General features: G+C 41.1%; 1 protein-coding gene across 6 annotated transcripts; it reads right to left on the bottom strand.

The window, feature by feature from the left end:
- Nucleotides 1–417: 417 nt before the first annotated feature.
- IQCE (IQ motif containing E) lies at nucleotides 418–27323 on the bottom strand. Of its 6 annotated transcripts, none has more exons than XM_054643725.2 (23): nucleotides 26919–27323; nucleotides 25157–25204; nucleotides 24499–24541; nucleotides 23422–23562; nucleotides 22997–23128; nucleotides 21961–22031; nucleotides 21313–21426; nucleotides 20694–20744; nucleotides 20125–20195; nucleotides 19831–19903; nucleotides 19373–19422; nucleotides 16670–16827; nucleotides 16165–16220; nucleotides 15670–15872; nucleotides 14749–14853; nucleotides 13901–14003; nucleotides 11639–11734; nucleotides 11398–11421; nucleotides 10417–10512; nucleotides 9238–9368; nucleotides 8430–8545; nucleotides 4137–4250; nucleotides 418–639 (listed from the first exon to the last, which is right to left on the bottom strand). In XM_054643725.2, the coding sequence occupies exons 1-22, from the start codon at nucleotides 27321–27323 to the stop codon at nucleotides 4138–4140; spliced, it is 2400 nt and encodes a 799-aa protein (XP_054499700.2). In that variant the 3' UTR covers nucleotides 418–639; nucleotide 4137. The 6 variants fall into 6 exon arrangements, with proteins under 6 accessions (XP_054499700.2, XP_054499704.2, XP_054499701.2 ...); XM_054643729.2 differs by having other exon boundaries at nucleotides 4165–4250; XM_054643726.2 differs by lacking the exon at nucleotides 418–639 and adding an exon at nucleotides 1039–3332.
- Nucleotides 27324–27357: the final 34 nt, after the last annotated feature.

Genomic DNA, 27357 nt, shown 5'->3' with positions numbered 1-27357 from the left:
GCAAACAGAAGGAAACATCAGAGCAACTCATGCAGCACCTGACCACCAACCATGCCTGGAAATCCTTCCCTAAAAACCTGGAGTCTAACATGGAAATTTTGCTCTTTACCCATTGAATGAAACTTTTTTTCTCCCTTTTAAAAGTTTGTATGAGGAAAGCAATTCATTAGCTGACAAACCTACCACAGAGAGATGCTGCAATGCTTGCAAGAGTCAAGGGCATTCCAACTTCAGCTGCAGACAAATTATGGCTTAATATAACTAAGTGTGAATGTTTAATTGCTTTCAACTGAATTCAAGACCAGCCTGCTCCAAGAAATAATACCAAATTTTTCCATTCATGCCTCATGGATTACCTCTGGTGTTTAAGATTTAAAACTGAAGTTTCTTGTAAGAAATCCAGAGAATATGCCAGTAGAGCTGAGAGAAAAGAATAAAAAATGTGAAATTTAATTAATAAAATCATGGAACAAAGACTGTCTCATCTTGTACTCTCATAGCTGCTGTAGTCCTACACCAAGGACTCTGCTTGACAGGAGGATGACTGCAGGATTCCCATGTTTTCACAGCAGGGTCTTCTATTGCCATAAACCAGCAGAAGGCTTCCATAGGGAGTCCTTAAAGGCTTTTTCAGTGGACCTGGAAAAGAATGCACATGTCCCAGCTCCTTCCAGAGCTTCACACACAGCAACAATAACCCAGGTGGGAGGATACACTGTCAGTAAACTGTTGAATTCTGTAGTCTCCTGCTCTCCCTCAGCTGCTCCCAGACCAGTTTTTTAAAGCAAAAACCCATCAGGTCTTTCAGTTCCACCAGGGTTTGGTCAGGAACACTGCTCATTCCTGATGGGAAAACCTTGAACCTGCACTAGAAGAAAGAAGAAATTTCACACCTTACATGTTTCAGTTATCTTGTTACTGTCCACTCAGGAAATCAGGGATAAAAGGTCAGCCCAGGTGCAAAGAGAAAACATGAGAGTGCAGCAGAGGCCAGAGGGGCAATGAAAATACAGGAGTAGCAGAAGAAACACATCAACATTCTGTTATAAACTTTATTTCAAAATTCAACAGCTGAAAGAAAATTCATTGCAATTGTTTTAGCTTTTCAAAGATCCCAAAATAAATTATATAAAATACTTGCACAGTTCTAAATATTAAAAAGATCATAAAAATTAATGGTGCTCTCATATGCCAAGATTAATCCTTTTCCATTTTGACTACATTAGAAGTTGCCTGTGCAGGGATTATTTTTAGAGCTGTGCAGGAAACAATACAGTTTTCAGGTCTTGATGCCTCAGTAAAGATTTACAGGCAAAGGCACTTAAGGGCAAAAAGAGATCAAGAGAGATAACATCCCATTAAAGTCAGATCTCTGCACTCACACACAATCTCTAACTAACACTGCTGCAAATGCAGATGGTTTTAAGGCAGAAACATTATTCCATATTGACAGGATGGAAAGTGTGCTTTCAGATTACACTGGATACAGGGGAGTTTCATTTTCATTCAAGGCCTTGACACCCCCACAAGGTTTCCAGGGCTTTCTACAGAGGCGTTTTTCAGAAACAGTGTGTTTGTACAGGACCTATCTTGGCAGATTTGAGCCTCACTCATTTCTACTGTCCTCAGCTCCCTGTTGAGGAAAAACACCATTTATTAATAAAATAACTTTTTCCTCCTTCTTTGTGCCACATTTCTTCCCAGATTTATGGGTGCTGGCATTCAGATGGATAACCACAGAACCAAACCTGGTGTCAACCACTACTCCTTCCAACACATTCCATCAAGTGTACAACAGAACAACACCTAAGGCTGGTCCTGTGCAGGCTTCCCTTCCTCCTGTACCTCACCAAGCTCCTGACTGGAAGGTAATTATGTGTTCACTCCACAAGTAAGGGATGGCTTTGAAGGCCATCTCAATGTTAGTATCAGATCTTTAATAGCTGGGAGACAGCACTCCCAAATTTACAAAGTTTTAGACACATTTTGATTCAGCCTAGAAAACACTTGTTCCTTTTCATCCTGGTTTCTGCCTGGGTCATTCCAAGCTCCTATCTCCCATTAATCCCAGAATTTGTCTATGGACAGTGCTGCTGCTGGCCACCTGCTCTGCTCAAACACAACCCTTCTGCTCTGTATCAACTTCCTAATACTGTCATATTGCTCATTACAGCAGAGTCAAGTAAAAGAATGTTTTCTTTATTGCATTTGCTGCCCCAGTATCTCCCTATAGGATGACAGCCAGGCAGGTATTTGGTATCAGCCTTGGTCCTGACACATTACACACTCTGCCTTTAATGTGTCAGGCCTCATCTCTGGTTACTCTCTGGAGAGATCCATGACAGAGTCACAGTTACAGACCTGAAATATTATACACAGCAACTCAGTACAGCACTGCTTCCATTTAGCAAAATGACCCTTCTTCTTAATGTGACTTCCAGAAAAAGAAACATATCCCAGCTTCTACCAGGATTCTATCCCTTTGCTTTTATGTATATTTTTTTTATCCTTCCTGCAGATGACAGTCATGTGACCAAAGCACCAGCAGGAAAAATTTACCCAGTGGGAGTGCAAATGACATTCTTCAGACTGCTTTGGGTATGGAGAGCTCCCAAAACTGCCTTTGGAAATAGCACAGGCAGCATTTCCACCAAGGGGATTAAATGAAATCAGCTGCATTGTGCTGCAGCCATCCAGTTTCCTCTTTGGCTCTAAGTACTGGCACAAACTATGATAAGCCTCAGATAGTCTTCACTGAAATCACAGAACTGAGACAGCCCTGACTTATTGGTATTCTGAGAAACAGTGGTGACTGATTTTTAATTTAGAAAAGCTGATAAAAATCTTATATTTAAGAGTGTGCTTTCTGTTTACAGGAGACTTTATTACTCTTTGATGACAAAGAAACCATTAGTGTTTCCAGAAAACCTTCACCATGTGCTTGTAAAATTAATTTCCCCTTCCAATAAGTATCATGATTTATCTAGCTCACCTTAAAAAAAACCCACACACATTTCAATGTCTTTGAAGGATGTTGGTGCAACAGTAGGAACTATCCAGTCCAAAAGTACAGTCTGCAGAGATCTGGAAAGACCCTCTCTGATGAAATCCTCAACAGCCCATCAGGCTGTTTTCTTTGGTCTTTCCATGGATAATTACACTGTGAGTGCTTTTTCTGGATGCAGTACTGATTTCTGTTATAATCCAACCTACCACTTCTGCTCCCAAACCAAACCAAACTGGCCCAATTAGATATGAGCAATGTAGTCAGGTGAGCATTCCAGACAGTTCTATCTCCCATGTCAAATATTTTTATACGTTAAGAGTTGACCCTGCAAAACAGACACAATTTGTGACTTTTTAAGCAGGAAAAACACTCACAGGGGCATCCCTTCAGAGCACACTGCTGCTAATACACACCTGCCCTGACAAATCCCAAAAGCTGATTATGTCATCAGACATTTCAACACAAAGCAGTACCACACATGTCACCATACACACACAGGAAAAGGTCAATAAATAAGAAAGCCCAGCTGATACAGTGGGCCTGGAATAGTTCTATGGCAAAGAAATGGCTTTCTAAAAGCCTTTACAAGGTCTGCACAGACTGTAAATGTTCAATATAAAAATAAAAAGAAAGATATTAAAATATGATACAGTAAAAATTTTAAATAGTAAAGCACAGATAACAAATACCAGTTGTACCCCTTTCATACACGGGCTAAAAACTGGAGTTATGTCATTTACCACTTTCTGATTAAACAAATTATTTTATTGACCTGAAATAAAACTTTGTTTGGCATTAAATATCTTAAAGCTTTATTGCTTTCACTTAAATTTGGCAACTGAATTTATAATCCTCATTAAAAACAATGAAGTGTTTTGGTTGAGTTTATAAATCCAAACTCTCTGTGTACCAGGAGGGTAAGGTTAACAGTCAGTCAGTGTCTTTTAGCCATAAAGTCTGCAGAGAAAACATGTCAAAGAATTACTCATTTGTGGCTGAAATCATGTGAACTGTCATTAAAAAGGGGCTGATATTCCCCCTTTTTCCATCTTTGATATGACTGATCTTGGTACAAATAGTTTTGTTGGTGAACCAAGTAATTCCAGACCACCAGAGCCTGTCAGCAAACCTTAGAGGTGGGTGTGGCTTTTCTTCACCTGCAGCAAGGGAGGGACCACGACATCATCGGAGTCATCGGAGTGAGCCTCGTCCAGGGCCGCACAGGGGGCAGAGCAGGACCTGCCTGAAAGGATTCCAGCAGACAAGCTCATCAACACACAGCACTGGCCAAAACAAACCCTTGGGGCAAATATGCTGTTCTCTGAGCCAGCAAGTTTCCAAGCTTACCTGGAGTCATCCAGTTATGGATGGTGTGATCTCTTTGTGCATGGAGCTGTTTGTGCTCCTCTTTAATGAGCCACAGTGCACAGCAAGGGTTGAGCTGACACACTGACCATGCATGAGCTCTCTTATTGCCTTTAAACCTTTGCAAGGGGTTACACACACCAAGCAAGGCCATTTGATACTGAAGCCATTGCAGGTCAAAACCAAATATTCATAAAATGGCCAGAAAAGGAGAAATTGACCCAAGCTTAAACTACACAGAGAGATCACAATGAGAACTTGACTCAGATATAGATGGAACAAAGGGAAATAGATGCAAAAAAAGGTAGAAGCTCTCAGTCACTGTCTTTAACCTTAATACATGTAAAACACCCAAAATATTGTTCACATGCTGTTCTACTGTAATGACAATAAAAATGGTGACCACACCATTGGGTTTCCCGTTTTTAAAAAATTTTGTTTCTTTGCTCTTTTCCTGGATGTGTTTCTATGCATCTCAACCATTCCAATGTTTGAAGAAGTGTTCAGGTTGTGAACAGATGCTCCTGATGATTCCAGTAAACACTGGAGAATCAGAGGCATAAAATGAATATGTACAAAGTCCCTGACACAGGAAGAGCAGAACCAGCAGCTTATAACCCCTGTGCAAGAGATGTAGGAACTAAATGATGACTGCTATTAATACCTTCCAGCACAATATCCTCCCCTCAGCTATTAATACCTTCTAGCACAATATTCTTCCCTCAGCTCCACTTCTTTTTCAGTTTCAAACATAAATTCTCTGAAAAGACTCTCCCAGAGAAGAAAACAAATCAAGACAACCTGTGGTAGAAAGAGGAAACTGGCAAGAAGCCACAGTCTGAGGTTTTGACCTGAACTGGAGGGCACACAGAGAATATTATCCAGGGACAACAGACCTGCCACAGGGCTTGTAGTGAAATAAGAGATTCCTGACACAGGAAAAAAAAAATCTTGGTATGGAAGAGCAGGCAAACACAGAAAGTGGAACATGGAATAAAGAAAAGGGACCACAACTGGCCCAAGAATAGGAAAAGAGTGACAGAGCCTGTGAATGGCAAGGGGGATGCAGGGAGGCCATTATATTACATTGACCTCAGCCTAAAAAGTAAGGAAACACATGATTTTCTAGTTAAGTGAAAATCTTCTCTGCATCAGACAACAAATAATGTCAGAGTTTTCCAGGGAGATTTGTGAGATAGTAGCACTGGTGATACGGAGGAGCAAAGGGAACTGCCAAAACCAGGCAGGATAACCAGAAGAAGCAACTCTAAGAATAAACATATTATATATGAAATAGCTTAATATTATCCCAATCATGCTTGATTATATCCTGCTCCTGACATATGAGATTTTCTTGTCCTCATTTTCAGTTCGATATCAACTTTATCTTGGTGCTTGTGAAGGTTAAGCACTGATATGAGTTAAGGGTTGTATGTAAACTCATTATGATTCTAAAAAAGCCTGAAATGAAGTTAACAGTTGCAGCCAGAGTGGCCAGTAATATACAAAGAGAAACACTGCCCTTAATCAAGATTGCTGTGCATGTACAGAACATATTCTTCCTTCCTGTCACTCCCTTGACAGAATAAAACAAAACACAACACCAAGTTTCACAGGCTGAATCGTTAATTTCTCTTTCATTTCATGGGAAACAGCAGGAATGGCTTTATAAAACCTCCAGGTCCTGAAGACAAGCAAAGCAGCACTGAATAATACACTTTTTAAAAAAAATGTTTTCAATTCCTAGAAAATACAGAGATATCTAACCTGATGCAAACAATGAATTATAAGTCTGCAATGCCACACCAGGATTATATACATTCATTCTAGCAGATGTAGAAGGTGTTTTAAAACACATTTTCATCTTCCCCATTGTTCTTCAAATAATGCCAAAGGGGTAGTGAATTGAAATGATTTATTGCAAGACAGATATTGACTGAAAGCTTAAGATCATTTTAAGACCTAGAGGTCATGAAATGCAAGTCTGGACTTGGGACAAATGAAGAAAGAACTTGTTCAACAGCTGCATGATTTAAAGCTGTAAGAATTTGATTGCTTTTAAATCACTCAGCTGCTCAACAAGCTCCTTGTCTCACATCCTTCCCAGACTGCAGGATGACCACTGAAATCCCATTTTACCATCAAACTCCAATTTTGCCAGTGGATTTTTCTATCAGTCATGAGCTCAGAATGGCAGGGGTGGATTTTTAGTTAACTTTCACTTAAGCTACATAAATCCACATGGCAAAAAACCAAACAGATCCTTGAGGGGTTGCATTTACACCAGGATGCTCTCCTTCCTTTAGGAGGCTTTTCCTAATTCATTTTTTGGGAGATTATGGTTAAACACTTCCATGCAACAGGACCTCATACTCAGTGCCAGGCAGTTTTTTGGGCAGCTGTGCAGTTACAGAAGCACATCCCCAGTGTGCCTCCCCACAAACCACCTGGATACATTCTGTCCTCATCCTAGAGCTTGGAAACATCTCCCACATTGATAAAATCAGCAGCAAACAAAACCTGCTCTGCTCCCAATTACTCCTTTTTGATATTCACCAGGAAAGGACTGCAAGGAAGAAAGTTTCAGAGCATGGTTTCCTCTGTCTCTCTTCCAGCATAAACTATCCCAGACCTTCTTCACTCATCAACTTGTCATCATAATCTGCAATAAAACTTAGCTTAGGAGACTTCATAGCTAGACAATGACTGTGCCCTTCTGGCACTCATATGACTGTGCTCACTGGGCTTGCCTCATCTTACACTCCTCTGTGGGTCCTAGAAGGACTCAACATTTAAGGGATTCTTTCTCTTTGAGCAGAATTTTGCAACTGATTTCCCCCGGCTTTAGAGTGAGCATGCCAATAATGAACACTGCAGTAGAGCTCAGGCAAATCAAGGTGCTGCAGCACTATTTTTTTCCTGGATACTATCACCAGACATAATTAAAGTCACTCAAAACTCAAACATCTTCAGAAGCAAGTACTTCTTTCACAAAGCAGAATGTGCCTCTGAATATGGAACACAGTGAAGTTTCTTAAATGCATTTTCTTCCACTGAAGTGTTACCTCTGTTTTCACAAGCCCTGCAAATCTGGCTTATTCCCCACCTCCTATCTTAGAGAAACAGCCTCATTGCTTACAGCATTCTCTGTCTCTGAGCAAGCCTGCAGGGACTGAGAGCTTTTCATTGACAAAATAACTGAGCCAGTGTTTCTCAGGTCACACTCAAAGTTGTTCCTTTTCTCCCCAACTGGTCCATGAAAGCCTCAAATGTCCCAATCTGGACAGAACCAGCCCTTTTTGATTTAAATCCTTTGAAGCTGCATGTTTAAGGCTGTCTTATCTGCAGCATTGCTTTGTCTTTCTTACTCAGTACTTCTAAAATCCTCCTAAAAGCTTCTTTGGCTTTAACTCCATCTTCTTCTCACAAACAGCAAGAAGGAATCCAAGAAGAAAACCAAAAGGCACAAGAGCCATAAAAGAGACAGATTTTCTCAGTTTGTATTACAGTAGTACTTGCTGGCAAGGTTATCCAGGACTTCATTTTTCCCCTCACTGCAGCAACTGAAGACTGCTGAAAACACCATGACCAAATGCACATGGCTGCCTAGGATGGCTCTTTTTAGCAGATGTCTGTCTGTCTTCTGCAGAAACTAAGTCAGGGTGGTGGAAATGCTCTCAGCTTGTCTATGGCTAAGGGCCCAAAATGTGATGGGAAGTACCACACTGCAGCTACAGGGCTGAAAAGGAAGCAGAGAGGCAATACAGGGGAACACCATGTTCCCTCAATAATTACCACTTACATCAGAGAGACATTCCAAGCCACAGCTGGGACAAACAGACAAAGCTCTGTGAAGAAGCTGGTGCTGAGACTGTCAGAGCTTCTATTTTTTATGGAGGGAACTGCACGTGCCAGTAGAAGCAACATGCCCCAAATGAAGCCACCCACAGGGAGTACAAGGCTGCACATGTGTGTGCACATGCAGATGTTCTCTATAAAACTGTGCAGGCACCCACTCAAAACACCCAGACTTTTGAACACAGGGGAGGGAGATTACCAGGAAGAGGAGATGTGGGGACTGGAGATCCCTGGAGTGCTGCTGAGCCTGGTCTCTTCTCTGAGCTGGGAACTGCAGGATCTGCTTTCTCACTGGGGGAACCGGGCACAGAGGGCCTGCACAAAGACACACACAGAGCATGAGGCACACAACAGTGTTTGCAGTCTCTCTGCACAGGCTGTGCTGAAAAGTTTCTTGTGTTGCTGCTCTATCACCTGCAGGAGTGAACCCAGACACTGAACAGAGGTGACAGCCATGCACCTCTCCTTGTAACCATGGCAGCTGACATTAAAAACTTTCAGAGCAGGAAACCCTGGAGAGAAAGGAAGTATTTTTCAAGACAGAGACACCATAAACCTAAGCAGTAATCAAACCCCTGCACCCTGCCTGAGCTAAGTGACTTGATGGCATTCTAGCTTCTCCCTCTTCTTCCTCCACATAACCCTTCACCTGCACATGTCATGGCTTCAGATTCACACATTAAGCAAATATAGCAGCAATCTGTGTGATAACAACAATAACCTTTCTGTTCCACAGAGGAATTATTTCACTTTACTTTCACTCACTGCTATGGAAGAGAACATGCAGCAGAGCATGGGAAGACTCCTGCTGCCACAAAGCTCCTTTTAGTTGCACATCTTTTGAATCTTCTCAGGAACTAGCTCTCCCTTGTCTTTTCTTATAACAATGGCCTTGTTCTCCTTCTCTGCCAAGGAACCCACACTAAAAATCTATTAAAAATACTCCTCTCCTGTAATTAAAATGATTTTGCTATTGCAGGTTGCAGAAGTATCTACTCCTGGCTTACCTCTCCTGAAGGGATTCTGTATGTGCTAAGTGGGCCCTGAAAATGGACTGGATGAATGTCACAATCTCATCTCTCTCCTTGCAATCAGAAGAAAAGCTCGAGGAGTCTGACATGGAAGACAGGCAGGAGTTCTGCAAAGCAATCAGATTAAAGAAAACTGACCTTTTACAGATTGCACAGAAGCTCTACAGAACCTTTCACAATCTTCTTGATTGTGAAACTGGCAGTAGAACAAACATCCCCATCTTTTGGTCTACAGGTTTTAAGGTTCTGTAAGACTAAATCAGCAGGAAATGCAAATCTGATCATCATGTAAGCTTTGAAGCATCAGCATTCAATTAATGAAAGAGCAGACACCTGCAAGGAAAGTTCATTTATTTTCCAGGAAGGAAACCTTTTGAAGATTAAGGAGGTAAGACAACCTTCATAATGGATTTATTTTCTGCTTGTATCAAGGCAAGTATTCAGTCCTCCTACATTGGGCCAGTTTACCAGAATCAAAGAGCATGGAAAGTACAATCAGATGGACAACCCTGGATGGAGAATTACAAATTAACTATAGGCTGTCAAAGGTCCAAAGGATATTTATATAACCTGGCAAATGATTTACAGAAACCAAATGTTTAATTGGTAAGGAAATTTTTTCATATTCAGAACTGAATAATCTGGAGCAAACTGGACATGATAGAGGACATCAAGTCTTAGGTTGAGCATGCCTCACCAAGACTCCTTTACTTTTCAATAAACTTTTTCACCAAAGTTCAGCAATAAGAATCCAGATTCTTATTGCTGAACTTTGGTGAAAAAAGTTTATCTATGACTCCAGTGATTGAGTAGTGAGCCCTTGAGAGCAGGTAAAGTTTTCAACAAACTCCAAATTAAAGAGTTAAAGAGGGTGCTGTCTGAAGGGAGAACCAGGGGAATAAAAAGTTACAGTGTTACAGACCACAAGGCTGAGAAGTTACAGCTTTACTTCTAAGAAAAAGTGTGAACTACAGAAAGTAAGAAGGGAAGCCAGGGAATGAGCTCAGTATCTTTCCAGAATTACAATGGTGCTGCCAACCAGCCCATTAAAACAATCACCGGGTGATTCAACAAATTAAGCCTGGAAGTAAAGTCCTTTACAGGGCAAGATAGACACAGAGTGATGCTGGGATCCCCATCTGTCCCCACAGTTACCTCGGTGTGAGACTTTGCATCAGGCACCCCAGCATCCAGCAGCACTTTCTGCCGAGATAAATGTCCCCTGAAGGCTGCCTGGAGCAGAACAACTGCCTGCCATGGAGAGAAGTGGCATTAGCTCCTCTGCAAGATAACCCCAGACTCTGCACCCCCAGGGGCAGCTCTGGGCTTTAAATTCCACCTGGGAGGTGCTCAGCACTGATCCTATCAAATGTAGTGAAGTTGGAGCTGCCAGCACCAGCCTGAGTTTCACCAACACAGCACCGTGCTCCCACTCCCATGTCAGATTCTGGGTGCCCAGAGGGCTCTGAGATGCTCTGCTGCAATCAGGAACCAAACCAAGGCTGGCAGACCTTGTGGTGATTGCACTGAAGGCAAAGCCTTCCACTCCCCTCAGAGATTTTACTGGGTTATAATCAACAAAAAGCATTTAGAACAGCATGTTTGTATCACATGGTCAGAATTAATTCTAATTTATGAAAGTGGGATTTTTAGTGTTCTGGAAGAAACAAAGGTAAGATGCTACATTGTGCTATTTGAAAAAAAACAGTTTAATTAAAACCCTTCTCCAAAACATTCATCAAGAAATGACTTTGTGTGACAAACTTTTCATTATCTTCATAATTCTCTGATATTTTTCCTTAGCAAAAGCTTCAAATCCTATTTCAAAGCTTTCTGAAGATTCATCATTATGAAAATTAAATCAGGATTAGAGTTATCCCATTTAGAAAACTTTATTGTCTGTAGGTATCAGATTTGGTTCAGAATTTTCAGAAGCTTTCACCTTGTAGAAGGTGCCAACTATGGAAAATTAGAGACCAAAAATTTAAGACCACTGACAAAATACACGAAACAAAATCAGGACATCAGAAGGAGAATTATAGTCAGCCTGAAGAGCAAATATTGTCTTGGCTGTTTGCCCTTTGATACAAATCAAATCTGTGGTACTGTTTGGTTGGGTGTCATAAACACACTCACCTCATGCAGAGCAACTTCTTCTTTCTGAAATGAAAAATGCCCATGTTAATGCCACAAATATATACAAGCTTTAGCTAATAAAAATTTGCCAAATTTTCCCAATAATTAAAAGACACAGAAAACATTTGTCCCAATCCCTGCCAAACTCAAACAACATAATCTTTCAAGATGTGTGGATAGATGCTAAAACAAGAGTAAGATTCAGAGGGGGGATAGCTGTTCCCTGATAGGAGAATCTCACCTTGGTTTTGTACATCTTCCAGTATCTCTGGATAATTCTGGCTGCTTGTTCTTTCCTGTGACTTTCTTTGTCTGTCACTGTGCAGACTGGAGGAGCCTGCAAAGGAGAATCTCTAAGTTAGCACACTAAAGCCAGAGCTGTGAGGGAACAGATTACAAATGACTCAGGAAAATCAGCACCAGAGCTCATCCTGCCTGCAGGGCAGAGGGAAGTTCAAGAGGAAACTCTTAATTTTGAACCCTGTTTGTGTTCAAACTCATCATGGAGACAACTCTGAGAGTGAAACACATCCCTGCCCCTCTCAGCCCTCAGCAGGGCATGGGAATGGAGAAGTTTCCATTTGCACACACTCCTATTTTTCTGTGCTTTGCTAACTCGCTGCTTTGTTACTCAGAAATGATTTGTGTGTTAGCAACAGACTGAGAACAAAAATCAGGTTATCTGATTCTGCAGTTCTTCTCCAGGAAAGACAAGTATTAATTAACCAGGGAGGTCTCTTGTGCCTCATCCTGGCAACTGTGGCCCCATAATCATCTCTTTAAGCTTACTGAGAGCTGGCCATTGTATGACACCAAGCTTGTGGAAGTTGGCATAAATTTACTCTTCTATCTTAATGAAATTAATTAGAGGAAAAAGGAAGAAACCAAGAATAAAACAAGATCTTGTTCCAATAATTTCTCCCAAGGTGTGGTTGCATATTCCACCTCTCACCACTTGATCCTTTTGATCCCAAATTATCCCACCCTACTTGTCATACCTCACATGCCAAACAAAAGTTAACTGCAAGTTTAAAAGACTAATCTAATTTGTTGGTGTAAAATTTTAACTAGAGGAACAAGAGATTTTATAGGCTCTGAAGAAACCTCTTGATTCTGTGAAAAGAATTTATTTATAACCTAAAACCGCCGAGCTCCAGGCTTAAGTTTAGCAAATGGATCATGTCATATTAAAAATGACAACCTACTATTAAAATGAGAAATTGGTAGGAACTTAGTGATAATTACAAATAATGGGAACATTTCAATAAATGGATGGTTACTGGCCAAGAATATATATAGTCTGCAGAGGGAAAAAGGAGCTGTTTGTTGGCTGTTTTTAAAGACTCCAGTTATTTGGTATTCAAAACATCCTCTAGCATCCATGAGCCTGTAACACACAGAAAAGAATCTACAGAATGGCACAGTATATCAGAAAACAGAACCCTCTCAAGCCACTGGACATTTTTATTAGTATTTTTTACTATGTGTATTTCAGGGTCTATTTATTTTTAAGTGCAAATCAAAACCCCAGTAACAATTTCCAAGTAATATTTAGTAAAATGAGATTAACATGGCCACAGTGCCTCTGAAAGCAGCTCTGTCAGTGCCCATCCATCTCTGCTGGCCAATTGCCTCACTGGGAAGAGGGACAGAAGATTACATAGATATAAAGCTCAGACATATTTTACAAAACCCCAAACTGATTCAAGAGCCACACTTAAGACTGTCCAGGATTAACAGAATATATGCACAAAGATATTTATTAGGTAGAATGCATCAAGTCTAGGAAAACTTCACTTTAAAGGGAAGTTCACTTATGGACATCTTCCTTAATTCTTGAGTCAAATATTACATTCCACCAGCAGCAGAATTAAAACCCCCCTCAATTTCCATGATGATCAGTGCTCTACATCCTGTATATCTTCCCACAAAAAAGCACCTCACTTCCATCCTAACAGAAAAACAAGTGAGTATATTTTCTGACTGCACAGCTCTTGTGCCCTAAGTGACCACTTGGCCAGCAGAAGAAACACTGAAAAAGGATTTTTATCTTTTGCCAGTCTGCCAGGGAGCACATTTACCTGTGTCTCCATTCTTTATCTAACTGTCAACTCCTTCAAAACCTCCCTCCCTCTACAAAATCAGACTGAAATTAGGAAATGGCCTCAGATGCTGTAAGAAGATGAAAGTAACCACAAATTTTTTATTAAGTTTTAGGAAAAGCCCAAACATGTAAAAGTTTAAGACTTCTGCAATATTACACTGAGAAAGAAAAAAAGCAACAGCAATGCAGAGGATCACTAACAGAACAGCTTCAAAAAACTCCCCAAGTTGCAGTGTAAATTACTGACATAACTTATTTCCAACAAATATTGGGAGTTAACCATCATTATCTCTATGACAAGATTTAATGTATCTCTGAAAAAACACAAGTAGCAGCTCTTTTGAAATCTATATCAGACACAAAGAAAAAAGAAAAACACAAACAAAAATGTGGCTGTACCTTATTAAGCTTTTCCACTGTATCTTCTCCAATCTGCCTTTTTTCCTCCTCCAGTTTTAACTCCAGTTTTCCTACTTTCTGTGTCAGGTTCTGGATTTCCTCACTATGGTTGGAAAAGCAAAGAAATTTATAGCTTATAGAAATTTTCTGTTGACCCTGCTTTGAAAATACTGAACCTATCTCATAACACTTGGTTGCTTTGGGTTTGTTTTTTAAGGCCAAGGAGGGAAACTGCTCAGGATGATACCTGTTCTCATAGTAAAGACACAAAACATCAATTCTCAATCTGTGATAGCACAGCCTTATGTTAAAATTAAGAAGTCTCAAGGTTACTGTGGTAGCCTTGATACTATAATAATGTATTTAGATCTGCTACAGTTTTTTATTTGTCAGTCAAAGTCCTTTCTCACAAAACAATATTGAAATCACTTTTTTGTGCCTCCCTTGCAGAGGATTCTCACTCACAGTTGTACAGAATACAAGGAGTAACTGGAGTGACACAGAGACAATGGTCTAGAAACACAGGCCAAGGTAAAGAGAGTACAACATTTTCATGCAGAAAAAATGTTTGAAACATAAAAGCTTTTTCCATTTATCTTATGAATTTTTATTATAATTTTAATCTTATTTTTACTATCCTACTTAATCTTCCACTTCCTCTAAGAGCACTCTAAAGTCTTCCCCTAGTAACTTACTCCATCTCTCCAAACACTTCTGCTTAAAAGAATCCCCAGCTTCTTTCAGCTCAGATGAACTCCTACAGAATTTGAGCCACTTCAAAAGAGATTTATACTTCAGGAGATTTGTTTTTGGGTTCCAAAAGGATCTATTAATACAAAATGCTTTACCTTAAAGTCTGCTCTTCTGTACTCTTTTCCTCCATCTTACTCTGCCACTTCTGCAGCTCCAGCTCCACTTCAGCCTTAGCCTGCAGTAACTGCTTGATATCTAATCTACAAAGGTACAGGGAAATCTCAGTGATACCTGAGACATTCATACTTCCACCAAGTAGTTATTTTTTCTTTAAACTTTTGAATCAATTGGGTTTCCTCAAATTTGTAAAGTAACTAAATGTTTAATTTTTCCTTTTAAACAAAACTAAGTGCAAACACCCATTGCTGAGGAGCAAAGGCCTCCCCAGGTGCTCTCACTGTGCATTTTTGTTCAGAGGTGACACAGGAGGCAAAGTGACACCAAGACACCTCCCTGTGGCATGTCCCTGCTCACAGTGCTCAGATGGAGCTGCCCCAAGGCCCTGACACACCAAACAGTCCAGGCAATACAAACTGCACATCAATCTCTTATGGGGAGAACAGAAGCCAAGGAGCATCCCAGGGCAGAAGGCAGGTTTAAATGGAGAAAGTGAGAGATCAGGACAAAACATGTTGAAAAAAACAAACAAACAAACAAAAAACCACATACAGAGTTTTACAGCACAATGCAAACAAGAAGTGCTGTATAAACATATAACCTCTCAAAGGGTTTTCAGTATGGCTGGCAGAAAAATAAACCTTAAAAATAAATCTTTAAAAATGTGCTAGAAACAATCAGAAATTCTCATTTTCCATCCTCTGGCTTTTCTTCTTCAATGTAATATTATGAAGCAAGTAGGACTAGAACAAAGCTTTTGAAATAAAAACTGAAGGGATTCTCAAAATTAATATTCCAGTTGAAAATGTGAATTACTTATTACATCATTTCATAACAGGAACAGAAATGATGAAACACTCCACACCTACAGAAGAACATCCCAGACAAGCCACACTTACTCTTTACTGAGCAGGAGGTTCTGAAGTGCCTGCCTGTCATCCTTCAGCTTCTTCACCAGCCTCTGGAGACGACAGCATTCCTCACCTAAATGCTGGGATGCTGGATGGTCCAGGTCCACAGAATGTGAGGATGACTCAGGAAGCACTTGTGATGCCCCACTGTCACCTAAGGACACCCTGCTGCTCTCCATGGCACACACCTTCTGAGCAGGGTAAATTCACATGGAAAACACACACACACAAAAAGAAAGTTAAATTTAGTGTGAAATTACTTTATTTAGGCTGTGAGAAAAGATCAAATGGAGGTTAATTCTAAAATGTGCATCTACAGCTAACAAGTGTGAGAGAAGAAAACAGGGAGGGAGGGCTCATGCTACAGGCAGCAGTGTATGAGGCAGAATGCACAAGGCTGAGACACCACTGAAGGACAAGGCAGTGCTTCTGCATTTTCTGCTCCCAGACAGGTAAAAAAGCCACTTAACTATGACCACTTACTTTTTCTAGATCCAAAATCTTCCTCACCAGCCTCTGTCTGCTCCACTCACTGTAATCTAAATACAATAACAAAGCTTTAGACATGTAACTACATCCATGGGGCAACATTGTTCTTGCTTTTTGAAACTTCTGGCCCTATCAAAATACCATTTAAAGATGTCCGAAAGCCAACTTTAAACATCTATCAATGAAAAAATGAGAATGGGCAGAAAATATCTGACTTCTAAACCAATTAGCTCAGAAATCAATATAAGCCACTCATGTTCACCAGTTTTCAGCTATTGAAAAGTTTCCTCTATCAATTCCAGTTTAGAATTCTCAGGGACAATAAGGGAAGAAACACAGATCTGACTGGAGAAATCAGAGAATCCTGAAAGAAGGTTCTCATTCCAACTTTGCCACTCCTGAATCTTCACTTTTGTAACAAATCCCTTATTTCTCCCTTGGTAGGGTCCTGCTGTACCCAAACCTTTTGGCCCAGCCTCAGTGATGTTCCAGCACACACTTTTTGTTTTACTGTGAGGAGGGGAAGTGCTCAGCACGTGGTCCAGGTCCTCCTTCAGCCTGCGGTTCTCAGCCTGCATTTCCCTGATGTTCCTGGAGAGCCTCAGCACTGCAGCATTCAGGGCCTTCAGCCTTTTCTGGGTGTCTCTGCCCTCTGCACTTGGAAAAGGGATCAAAACCAGAAAGTTAACTTAAAAGCAGAGAACAAAGAGGCAGCATTAAAAGGAGTGGAGCAGCTCCACTATTCCAGTCAGGTGGCTGAGTTGACAGCCTCAGTTCCCCCATAATAACATTTCTCAATGTTTTTTTTTTACTTGGGGAGTTACCTCTTCTTCTCTGAAAAAGCATGCAAAGATCATCTTGCTCAACACTTCCACAATTGTTTTAATTTGCGTCAAAAAATTTGAAACATTGAAAATTCATTTATTACTTTTACTTCCTCCCCCACTCCTTCCATTTATGCACAAACAAAGGCACTTGTATGTTATTTATCTTATTTCCTGTTTGTTTTGTTAACCAACCTTATAATGTTTTACCAGCACTCTGTGAACTTCTGATTTAAAAAATGCTTCAGTAAACTGTGAGACTCCTCCAAAAAACTGTCCAACACAGAGAAGCAACCTGCAGGCTCTGAATGGCTTTTGTTCACTAACAAACATTGAGACTGGGGGAGAGAGGGAGGGATAGACAGAGATGGAATAACCTCAAACAAATCCAACAGCCAAGTGTATTTTCAGATAACTGGAAATGGTGCTCTACTGTAAAAAAAATTATCCTTGTGTCTATAAACCCCAGAGAGATCTGAAACAGATTTGAAGAATACAGGTAATATGGAAATGAAAAGCATCAGAAATGGGAAAGTGTGTTAAAACAACTTTAAATATATTACAGGGATTTTAAATTTTTTTCTAATAAAGGGGAGAAGAAATCTCAGCTTCTAGTTGTGCAAAGTTGTAACGTTTGTTCACAAAACAGACTTTTAGTGAGATGAAACAGATTTGCTTTATTGCTATGAAAAAATTCCCAAAATCTTACTTCTGGAAATAAAGGCCTGAAGTAACTGGTGGACTTGGTTTTGGACAAATGCCACTGCCAGTGACAATTACAGAACAGTTTGTGAAGGAATCTTACATCCCATCCACTGGAATAATCACAAGGTAAAAGGGGAGACAGCCCACAGTCAGCATATCAGAGTGAAAAGGCTGAATTTTCAGCTGATGTCCTTTTTAGAAATTAAAAGGAAATGAAGAAAAAAACAAACAAAATAAGACTGTCCAGATGTCATGGATGACTATCCCCACAGCTGTCCCAGGCAGGAGGGAAAACTAAGAGTAAAAACCAAAACACAACACACCATCAAAACGGGCTAGTGACAGGAATGATAGAAACCACAACCAGACCACTCAGTGACATTATTTTAGGCTCATCTAAACCTAAATAAAAAAATAGATTTCAGTCCATTTTGAGAGCTTAGAAAGTCAGTTTCGAGCTACAACTGGATACTACAGCTTCACACACAAATAATCAGCCTTCAGCATTAACACTGAAAAAAGCCAAATGCCATTCACATCAGGCAGAACTAATGGAGACAAGCATCATGAAAGAAATACTCTCAAACAGCTCTTTCAATATGCCAGAGTCCTGACCTTCAGCATGATTTATTATTTCAGTGCTCAGCCTCTCCAGCAGAGACTGGCAGTCCTGTAATGGAGAGAGACTGCCCTGACCACCACTTTTTGAAGCTATGAATAACTGAGGACAAGGAAGAGACCTGTGACTAATTTTCACCTGTAAATAAATGAGGTGTGATGGCTTAGAGCCTTGAGAGAGTGGTCACTGCAGGCCTGAGCCAAAAGATTTTTATTTTTAAAAAAGTGACAAAACAAATTGCAGTTTTCAATCCACAAGTGACAGTGAGTTAGGGAACACAAGCAGTATAAAAAATGACCCTAAGGAGTTCTCACATGTTTCTATCAATCTAAATAATTACACTCAATGTTGAGACAGTTGTCTGTACCTCACACTAAGAGGTCAAGTAGATTTTGAAGTGGTGTAGTAACAAATTTTACTGTCCTACAAGACACTCTTACCCTTTTTTCAGCTCAAATGACACTCACTTGCAGTGATGCTTTTAATTTGCTCTCTTAGTGGAGTTTTGTCTTCTGCCTTTGTGCTTGGACTTTAATTGCCTCTATAAACTGTTCACCCTCATGCCCACACTTGCACACCAGTGACAAGCACTAGTACAAGTTTCTCTGACACAATTTACTCATCTGTGTCTCTGCACCAAAGGAAAATATTGTTTACTCCAAGAACATTTTCTTTGCAGCACACACTCTAGAGCAAGATGCAGAACTGACTCAAGTGTGAAATGCCAAACATCCAGGGAGTTTGTTTCAATTACCAGCAATGCCAGAATAGGTGTGATTATGAGGGAAGATGTAACAGAGATAAATTTTCAGTGCTATCCTGTACTTTTTAAATAGCTCTGGTGTTTTTCCAGATCCACAAAATGATCTATCTACAAGCAAAAAATGTGACTAAGACATATTTCAAGGCTGTGAAGCCAACTAAAGCAGTACCAAAAAAGCAAATCCAGCAATCTAAAAAACCCATTCCCATGTAGTAGTTTTCCATCAGTTAAAGTAGGACTCCAGTGATGTGTCAAACACACAAACATTTTTATCAGAAGAATTAAACATACTTTTTCCTCATGGTCTCAGACTTGGCCAGGAGGAGCTGGAGGCGATGGACCTGTGAAAAACAGATTCCATTAAGGAACATTAGCAATGTCAGCTTCCACAGCAACACATCTGTTCATTAGGTGAAAATCAGAACAAGACTCTCTGGGTAGTGGCAAAGCTAATGATGCCATCACTGAAGATCAGGCTACTGTTAAATTTGTTCCATCTCAACATCACACTTATGGATGTACAGTGGGTTCTTGACTTGCCCTTTTTCATTAACACACTTAACATATTGAAAAAAACATTTTTCCAGTACATACAGCTGGAGCTGTGAGAATAACTATGAAAACCTGCTACCAATGACAGGTGCTGTTAAGGTACAAGAAACTTATCTTAAACATTCCATTTGCACTTTGACTCAACAACTGCCCAGCTTCCTGTCCTGCATGCACCCTGCAGGACCTGCCAGACATACCTCTTCATAGTAGGTTTCCATGGCTAACCTCACTTCTTCCAAACTACTGGTCTTCATGTCTGCCTGGGATTCACTGAGAATACAATAATACAAAAAAAAAGAACCAGTCAGATCAGCAAAGACACTGCAAGCTGGTGGTTCATAATTTTTGGCTTATAATTGCCAATATGTTCTTGAGAGTTTATTAAAATGTCTTAAGGAATAGAATGCAAATGAAAAATAACATGGATTTCCAGTTCTCTCTATTAGCTCATCCAATACAAGCCTCTACCCCCTGCTCCCTCAAAGTCATACTTAACACTGCTGTCTTTCTCCTTGCACTGCTCTTCAAGCTTGACAATCTTCTGCTTTAATCCAGTAACCACCTACAGAAAGAACAAAGAGCTCGTGAGTCCTTGAATAATCTGTCTCTTCACAGGTGGTCTATTCCTGTCTGCCCTGTCTTCATACATTGTACCCAATCAGATATACTTATTTCTACATATTTCAGTACTTAGTAAATCATACACATCTGCAACCCTGTGAAAAAGACAACACTGATGAAATCAGATGCTTGATTTCATAATGAGTTTAACAATTTGGATATACAGCCATAAAATAAAGCAACATTGCCCACTACCTTGCCAACATCAAATACTGCCTAAACAGACTCAAGACAATGACAAAGAAAGCTCCCCAAAATAATGTTAATTCTAGATTTTTGTTAGTTCTAGATCTTTGACTCCTTACCTGCTAACAGAGATACAGGTTATGTGAATCCCTAACTGATTATTCTTTCTGACCTAATTTAATTTTTAGTAGTGTTTCACCTTAGCAAGAGGAAAAAGTACAAATGAAACAGGAAGTGATGAAGACACTCTTACCCATCCATTATCAGTCTTCTTTTCTGACCAAGCTCGTGCCAGCTCAGAGCCCTGCAACAGAAAAAGCAAGTGGCCAACTCTGCTGCTTTATTCTACTGCTGGCTCTTCCCACAGAATTTTCCAACCTGCTCAACTCCACAGTCCAACAGCTGAAATTCTGAACTCCCTATGCCCACAGCTTTCTATTAGCACATTTCTCCCAGGACATAGTTTTGCACAGAGTGACAGCCACAAGAAATTCAGTAAGATTCCAGTCTGACCACAACCACAAATGCTTCTTGTCAGGGCCTGACAAGGCTGCTCCTCTGCCTCCTGGTCAGGTCTCAGGACTCTGCAAGAGGTTAACTCCCTTCTACTCTCAGGCAAAATATTCAGAAAGTGGGCTCCTAATTAGACAGCATTTTTATTTTACCTTCAGAAATTAAAAGTATTTGTGCTAAATCTGTAGTGCATGGCATCATCTTCCTTTGAACTGAACTGGACTACTGCTAATCTGAGATGCACAGACCAGAAATCCCTTTACACCACCTCTCATATTCCAGCTCATCACTCCTAGGAGTCAGCACACCACAAACTCCTACTCTTTTGCCCCACTTCCATCCCCACAAGAAATCCCCACCCTGGAAGGATCCAGCAGTTGCTCAATCTGTTTGTCCTTTCTACTGTTCTCCTCTTCCAGGCGACGGAGCTTGGTCTTCATTCTGTCTCCCTCATTCTTCTGAGCTTGTATTGTCTAAAAGAGGGGAGAGGAATCATTTCAGAAATAGGAAAATGCAGAGTTTTCACATGGAAACACATTTTGATGTCAAAACCAATCCAATTACGATGGTAAAGGTGATATGGAAGAAGAGGACAAAACAGCCAAAACACAAAACCATCACACTGGACCAGGGCAGACACCAGGACAGGACAGCTTAGGGAGAGACAGAGGGAAGATAAAAGGAGAAGGTCTTACAGAAAGGCAGCCTTACACCAACAATCAACCACAGCCAAGAATTTGTCTACAGGTAACCCCAGAGTTCAACAAGCCCAGTCCTCACCCTTCATACAGTGCACCAACCTCTAGAGAAAACTCTAACCCTACCACCACAGTGAATTTGTCTTAGACAGACACAAGTTTTAGTTTAGCCCTACATTACAAATGCAAAAAAAAATGTGGTGGATATCCCAAGTTGTAGAAACCAAAGTATTCTGGATCATTAAGGCCAGGACAGGTACAGGATAGAGCAATGCCAAGACTTTTTCTGTAGTATCAGAGAAACTGTACCTTTTTCAGTTCTATAATTTCATCATACATATCTTCCTTCTCTTTGTAGTCAGGAGTTCCAGGAATGTAGCCTACAGAAAGGGGTATGTAAAATAAGTAGATCCAAAAGAGGTATTTTTAATATTTTTAACTAACCAGAAACCTTGCAGATAAAGAGAAATATCTAGAACAGCACCAAAGTGGAAACTAGGTTTTTCTCCTTTCCTCGAAGAAGCAAAATCAACAAGGAAATTAATTTTGGAAATGGAGGTGAAATGGAAGTGTTACTGTAGGAAACTTCTGCCAGATTTTGCAGCCAACTTTTTCCTAATTACTTCTCTGCTGCTATATTAAAATACCCATCTCAAGAAAGGTACAAACTTCACAGACTGCAGTCTTCTCATCCCAATAAATCCATTATTTACAAAAGGTTTCTAAAAGATGTCTAGAATGCATTTTTCTATTTATGTTTAACATGCACAAATATATCATCCTGTAAAGTTGCCAGAAACTGTGTATCACCAGTAAATGTATAGGTGTCATTTTAAATGGAAGTGGAATTTTAAAGTTTACAGTTCTCCTTTAAGAAAAGCAGAATAAAACTTTGAAAGTTTGCTCTTCTCATAAAACTCATTTGATTTTAATGTCACAACCACATGATAAAACACTTTCTAGAGAAGAAGTAAAAGGAGTCAATTACACAGAATTTCAGGCAAGCAGATGGTTTCTATCAATGGTTCCTAAACTATGTTTTGAAGTCACAATAAATTGTCTACAGCTGTCCCATTGAACCATATTATATTTGCAACGTTTTCAGCTGCAAATGCATGGCAATTTGCAAAAGTTTTGAAAGCTAATAGTGATTCATTGCTCAAAAAAAATTTGGAAATCCCTGCCTTAACAAATTTAGGAATCTCAAAAACTATCTCATGGATCATATTTTCACACATGTATTTTAGTATACTAAAATGGCTCTTGCTTTTCTTAAGCAATGTGTGTTTTTAGAGAGGAAAAAAAAATAATTCACTTTTATCTACCACACCATTATAGAACTTACCATTACTGGAAGAACGAGCATGTTTTGGCTTTTTCATTCCTAGAGCTTCCTTCAAATATTCTGGAGTGCTACTGGAAACGTTAGCTCGCACATGCCCCGTGTCAGCATCTGATTTCAGAGCATGGCTCATTCCTGCCAAGAGAAATGGAACAAAAATGCAAAAATCAGGCATAATTGTGAATTAAATTTGTGGAATTATTCTGAACAAATGCAACATGGAAAGCTCCAGATGCTGTTAATTATTCCCTCTATAAATGCCAACGCTCAAGATCAGATAAATCCAACCACCCAAATAAATAACAGTGAAATTAACTCCTGTGTGACCTTTAATCAAATACAAATCTATTTTTTAATAGTTTATATGTTAAGCTGTCCACAACAATGAATTTTATCCATAAATGCAAACAACATTTCTATACTAATACCTTGTTTCAGAAATCCCAGCCACATCTGCCTTGGGTTTTCAATAGTTGCATTCTCAAAACAAGCACTGCCTGCTCTCTGCAGAGATCTCCAAGCTGCAGCTTTTTTAGGATACAATTGTGTGCTTGAGCTGTAGGGAGACTCTGCAGCAAAAGAAAATATCTCAGTGCTGCCTTCAAAAGCTCAAGGTTACTAAAATTCTTGTTGTCTTGTTCTTCAAAGTTTCCAGACTCAATCCTATTACTTGTAAAAATAGAATTTAACAGCATATTCCAGACTGGCTTATACAGAGCAATGGGACAGTCATATAAATAAAACAAAACACAAAACCCAAAAAACTCCACCATAAATAAAAAAATACAATTCCAAAAAATGAAAAGGCTTAGAAAAAGCAGAGTGACAGTAGTATGACTCAACACATGTGGAAATATTTATGTGTACAGTTTGGATAGGCTGTTAAGATACCTGCACATGTTGCTATTAACAACACTTTAGGATAAAGCCTTCTTTGAAACACTCACTAAAAGCCAATGAAGCAAGGAAAATGGAAAAGTACAACAAAAAACCATAAACCCCAGAAAAAAAGGACAAACCCAATATTAGAACTGCAGATCTAATAATAATAACAACACTGTACTGTGAAAAAAAAATGAAACAACCCATCACAACAAATGAAACAGAGAACCACTAAATCTACACACAGAGATCTATGACTGGATGGTAGAGAGCTCCAGTAATTCCAGAGTCTCTCTACACAACAAGTATCAGCATTTCTCCAAAAAGACAAGAAGAAAAACAAATTCAGAATGGTTGCCATCAGAAGGCATAACATGAGAAAAAATTAGATTATGCTGGAGAATCAAGAAATACAACCAACCCATAAATGTCAATATTTCAGTCTATAGAAGCTGGACTTCACAGGTTACAGAGGAGATCTCAAACAGGTGTGCTCTGCACAAAGCAGTGAACAATTCTGAAGAGAATAACAAGATGTTGTCTCAGATAAAGCTCCCAGTTCCTGTATCCCACAAACATACCCAGTTTTGCAATCACAGACTAAAAAGCTTTGGAACACTTACTTGGTGACTTTGGAGGCTTGTGAAAAATCTTCTTCTTTAACTTCTGAAAGAGAAATGGAATTTTTTTTCTGTATTGAAAATACTCAGCTCTTAAGACATCATCATGTAATCTCAAAATTGCCTTCAATCTCCCATTTTCTATGAAGATCTTTTTTTCTAATAAGACAAAACCTTTTCTATAGAGAAGAAAAATAGTAGCATTAAGCATATGCAGATTTGGGCACAGCAATGGTGATCAGAATTAAGGTGGTGCCAAGTGAAGTCTGATGATACAGATAAACTGTCAATTCTTGCTCAGAACATGAGACCTTTCCCATCAATATTAAATAGGAGTAGCAGAAAATTCAAGATGATCCCAGAGTAGAGGCTGATCTGTAGAACCCTTTAGCTAAAGGAGTTATTCAATTCTATTAAAACTCTCTAAAAGGATTACTTAAGCCCACAACTTGATAGAACAGCAAAATAAAGCCAAGTATCATTTGCAGCCCCAGTGCTGAGACTCTGGAAGGCAGAATTACATCTGAAATTAGAGATTTGTGACAAGCCCATTGCAGTGCCACTGTTCACTCTCCTCTCTGAGGGGTGCTTGGTGAGCAGGAGGCAGCACACAGATGAGCAGCAGCTCCAGAGGGGTTTTGGGGCATTAATCCAAACTCACCAGGGCTGTTTCTGACTGGCAGGTTACCACAGACAGGCTGTCATCCCCCTGCAAACACAGACAGGACATTTCCTACTGAACAACTGCTTGCAATACACATCCAAAAAACTTGTACAGTTCTACAAAGCTGGAAAGCAATAAATTCAAACAGTAAACACTGTGACCAAAGCCTTCCATTGCACTGCTAAAATGTCAATTGTTTAAGACAAAAATAAGCCATTTTTTAAAAACACTAAAGCCACTGAAAGATGGTGGGGCTCTTGCTGCAGAAGCCAGCATCATTTGCTCTATACAAATAGTTTTGGGATATTGTGAAAGTCACTTCAGCAATGAACCATCACAGAATGCTTTGGGTTGGAAGGGACCCTAAAGGTCATCCAGGTTCATCATCCCCTGTGCCATGAGGGACACTTTGAGGGCACTTGAGTCACAGAGACCTGACACTGCAGTGCACAGCATTGCACCAGCTGAATCTTCATGGCTCTGCAGGAATTTCTCCACCATTTAGGCTGCAACTCACCCAGCTCTTCCCTTCCTCCCTCACCTGTGCTACCCCTGCTATGCTATGGGATTGTTCAGCTCCTGTACTGAAGTGGAGAAGTGCTCAGGCCAAGGGAAGAGACCTCAAATGCAAGAAAGATGACAAGTTTCCCTCCCTCTCAAATGCAAGCATATCCACAGCTGAAGGAAAATTTCCACTTAGCTTCCAAATTATCTGAATGCTGCCCTCACAGAAAGACCTTTTCCACTTGCTGCTGCCTCTGAGGCACTCAGCACCAAGCTTTGGACAGATGCTGATCTGTGCCTGTAAGAGGCACGAGAGGGGATGACGTATTTTTGGAAACCCCATGTGGCAGAAGAGGAGCAAGGAGAGCAGGTTAAAGAGCCTGCCATGCTGGCTGAGAGCAGGCAGGGATGTGTCCTCACACACCAGGCCATACAGTTTTTCATTTCCTGAGGCAATGCTCCTTGCAGCATGCTGATTAATTTTGTTATTTTAAGGTGTCTCGTTCTGAAATATCTCTCCCTAACTGCAGCTTTGGAATCAGACAATGTGGAGAGTGCCCAGCTTTGATAAATGGTAACAACAAAACCTTGGCCAGGATACAAACATGCAGTAACAGCCCCAGCACTATGGCTTGGTAACTTTCAGAGCCCCTTTGCTCCTGCAAAACTGCCCCAGCCAGAGCCACCTGCAGCAGGCAGCAACAGAACCTGGGGGCTCCCAGAGGGAGCTGGCTGCTGAGGGGGTGGGAGACAAACACCAACACAGAACCACAGCATTATCTAGGCTGGAAAAGCCCTCCAAGATCATCGAGTCCAACCTATGACCCAACACCACCTCACCAACCAGACCACGGCACTGAGCGCCACGTCCACCTTCCTTTAAACACCTCCAGGGACGGCAAATCCACCACCTCCCTGGGCAGCTCATTCCAATATCTAATCACTCTTTCTGTGAAGGAATTCTTCCTAACGTCCAGCCCAAACCTTCCTTAGCACAGCTTGAGACTTTGTCACCTCTGTGCCGTGCTGCGGGGCACTCGGGGAGACACGGGCAGAGCCCAGAGTCCCGCGGGCTGGAGAAGGCAGAATCCATCCCACTCCCCCTCCGAGCCACCATCTCGCCGGCCCGCTGAGCCCGGGGGTGCTCCAGGGTTTTGTCCCGGCCTCGCGGGAGCGTTTCCTGAGCCGAGCCCGGGCCGAAGCAGGCCTAGACAGAACCGGGGCCTTCTCCTCCTCCCCGCCGCTCACTCCTTACCAGCTCCCCCTCCGCGGCCGCCTCGCCGGCCCCCCGGGCCATGGTGGGAGAGCAGTGGGAAGGCCTCACGGGGCGGCGGGGCCGCGGGGCCCCCTTCGGGCCGTGGCTGCCGGCTCGGGGCTGGGGGCAACCATCGCCCCCCGGCGGCACTTCCGGGTCGCGGTAACCATGGCAACCCTCAGCGGCCCGGGGCGGAGACGCATGCGCAGAGTGGGGGTGCGCCTGCAGGCAGGGCCGGGGAAGGGTTCGGCCCGGCCGCGGAGCGCGGGTGACACCAAGCGGCCCCGCAGGGAGCGAAACCCCGGCGGGCGGCGGAGCGGCCTCTGCGGGGGCTCCGCTCCACTTGCGGGCCAGGAGTTTTTGCCCGAGAGCGCCGGGATAACTCGAGGCAGGGCGCAACTCCATCCCGCGCACCGCCGCTACCGTCCCGCAGCCACCG

The sequence above is a fragment of the Agelaius phoeniceus genome, chromosome 16 (assembly GCF_051311805.1).
Source record: "Agelaius phoeniceus isolate bAgePho1 chromosome 16, bAgePho1.hap1, whole genome shotgun sequence".
NCBI lineage: Eukaryota > Metazoa > Chordata > Aves > Passeriformes > Icteridae > Agelaius > Agelaius phoeniceus.
Note: the sequence above shows the minus strand (reverse complement) of the source record. Positions and strands in the feature narration are given on the sequence as shown.

Excerpts from the sequence above, each read along its gene's own strand:
- IQCE (XM_054643724.2), bottom strand. The coding sequence starts at position 27,323 with ATGGAGTTGCGCCCTGCCTCGAGTTATCCCGGCGCTCTCGGGCAAAAA. Across the intron at positions 20,196-20,693 it reads AGAAGACTGATAATGGATGG|GTGGTTACTGGATTAAAGCA; the intron begins GTAAGAGTGTCT and ends TTCTTTCTGTAG. Across the intron at positions 14,004-14,748 it reads ACAGAAGAGCAGACTTTAAG|TGAGGAAATCCAGAACCTGA; the intron begins GTAAAGCATTTT and ends TTCCAACCATAG.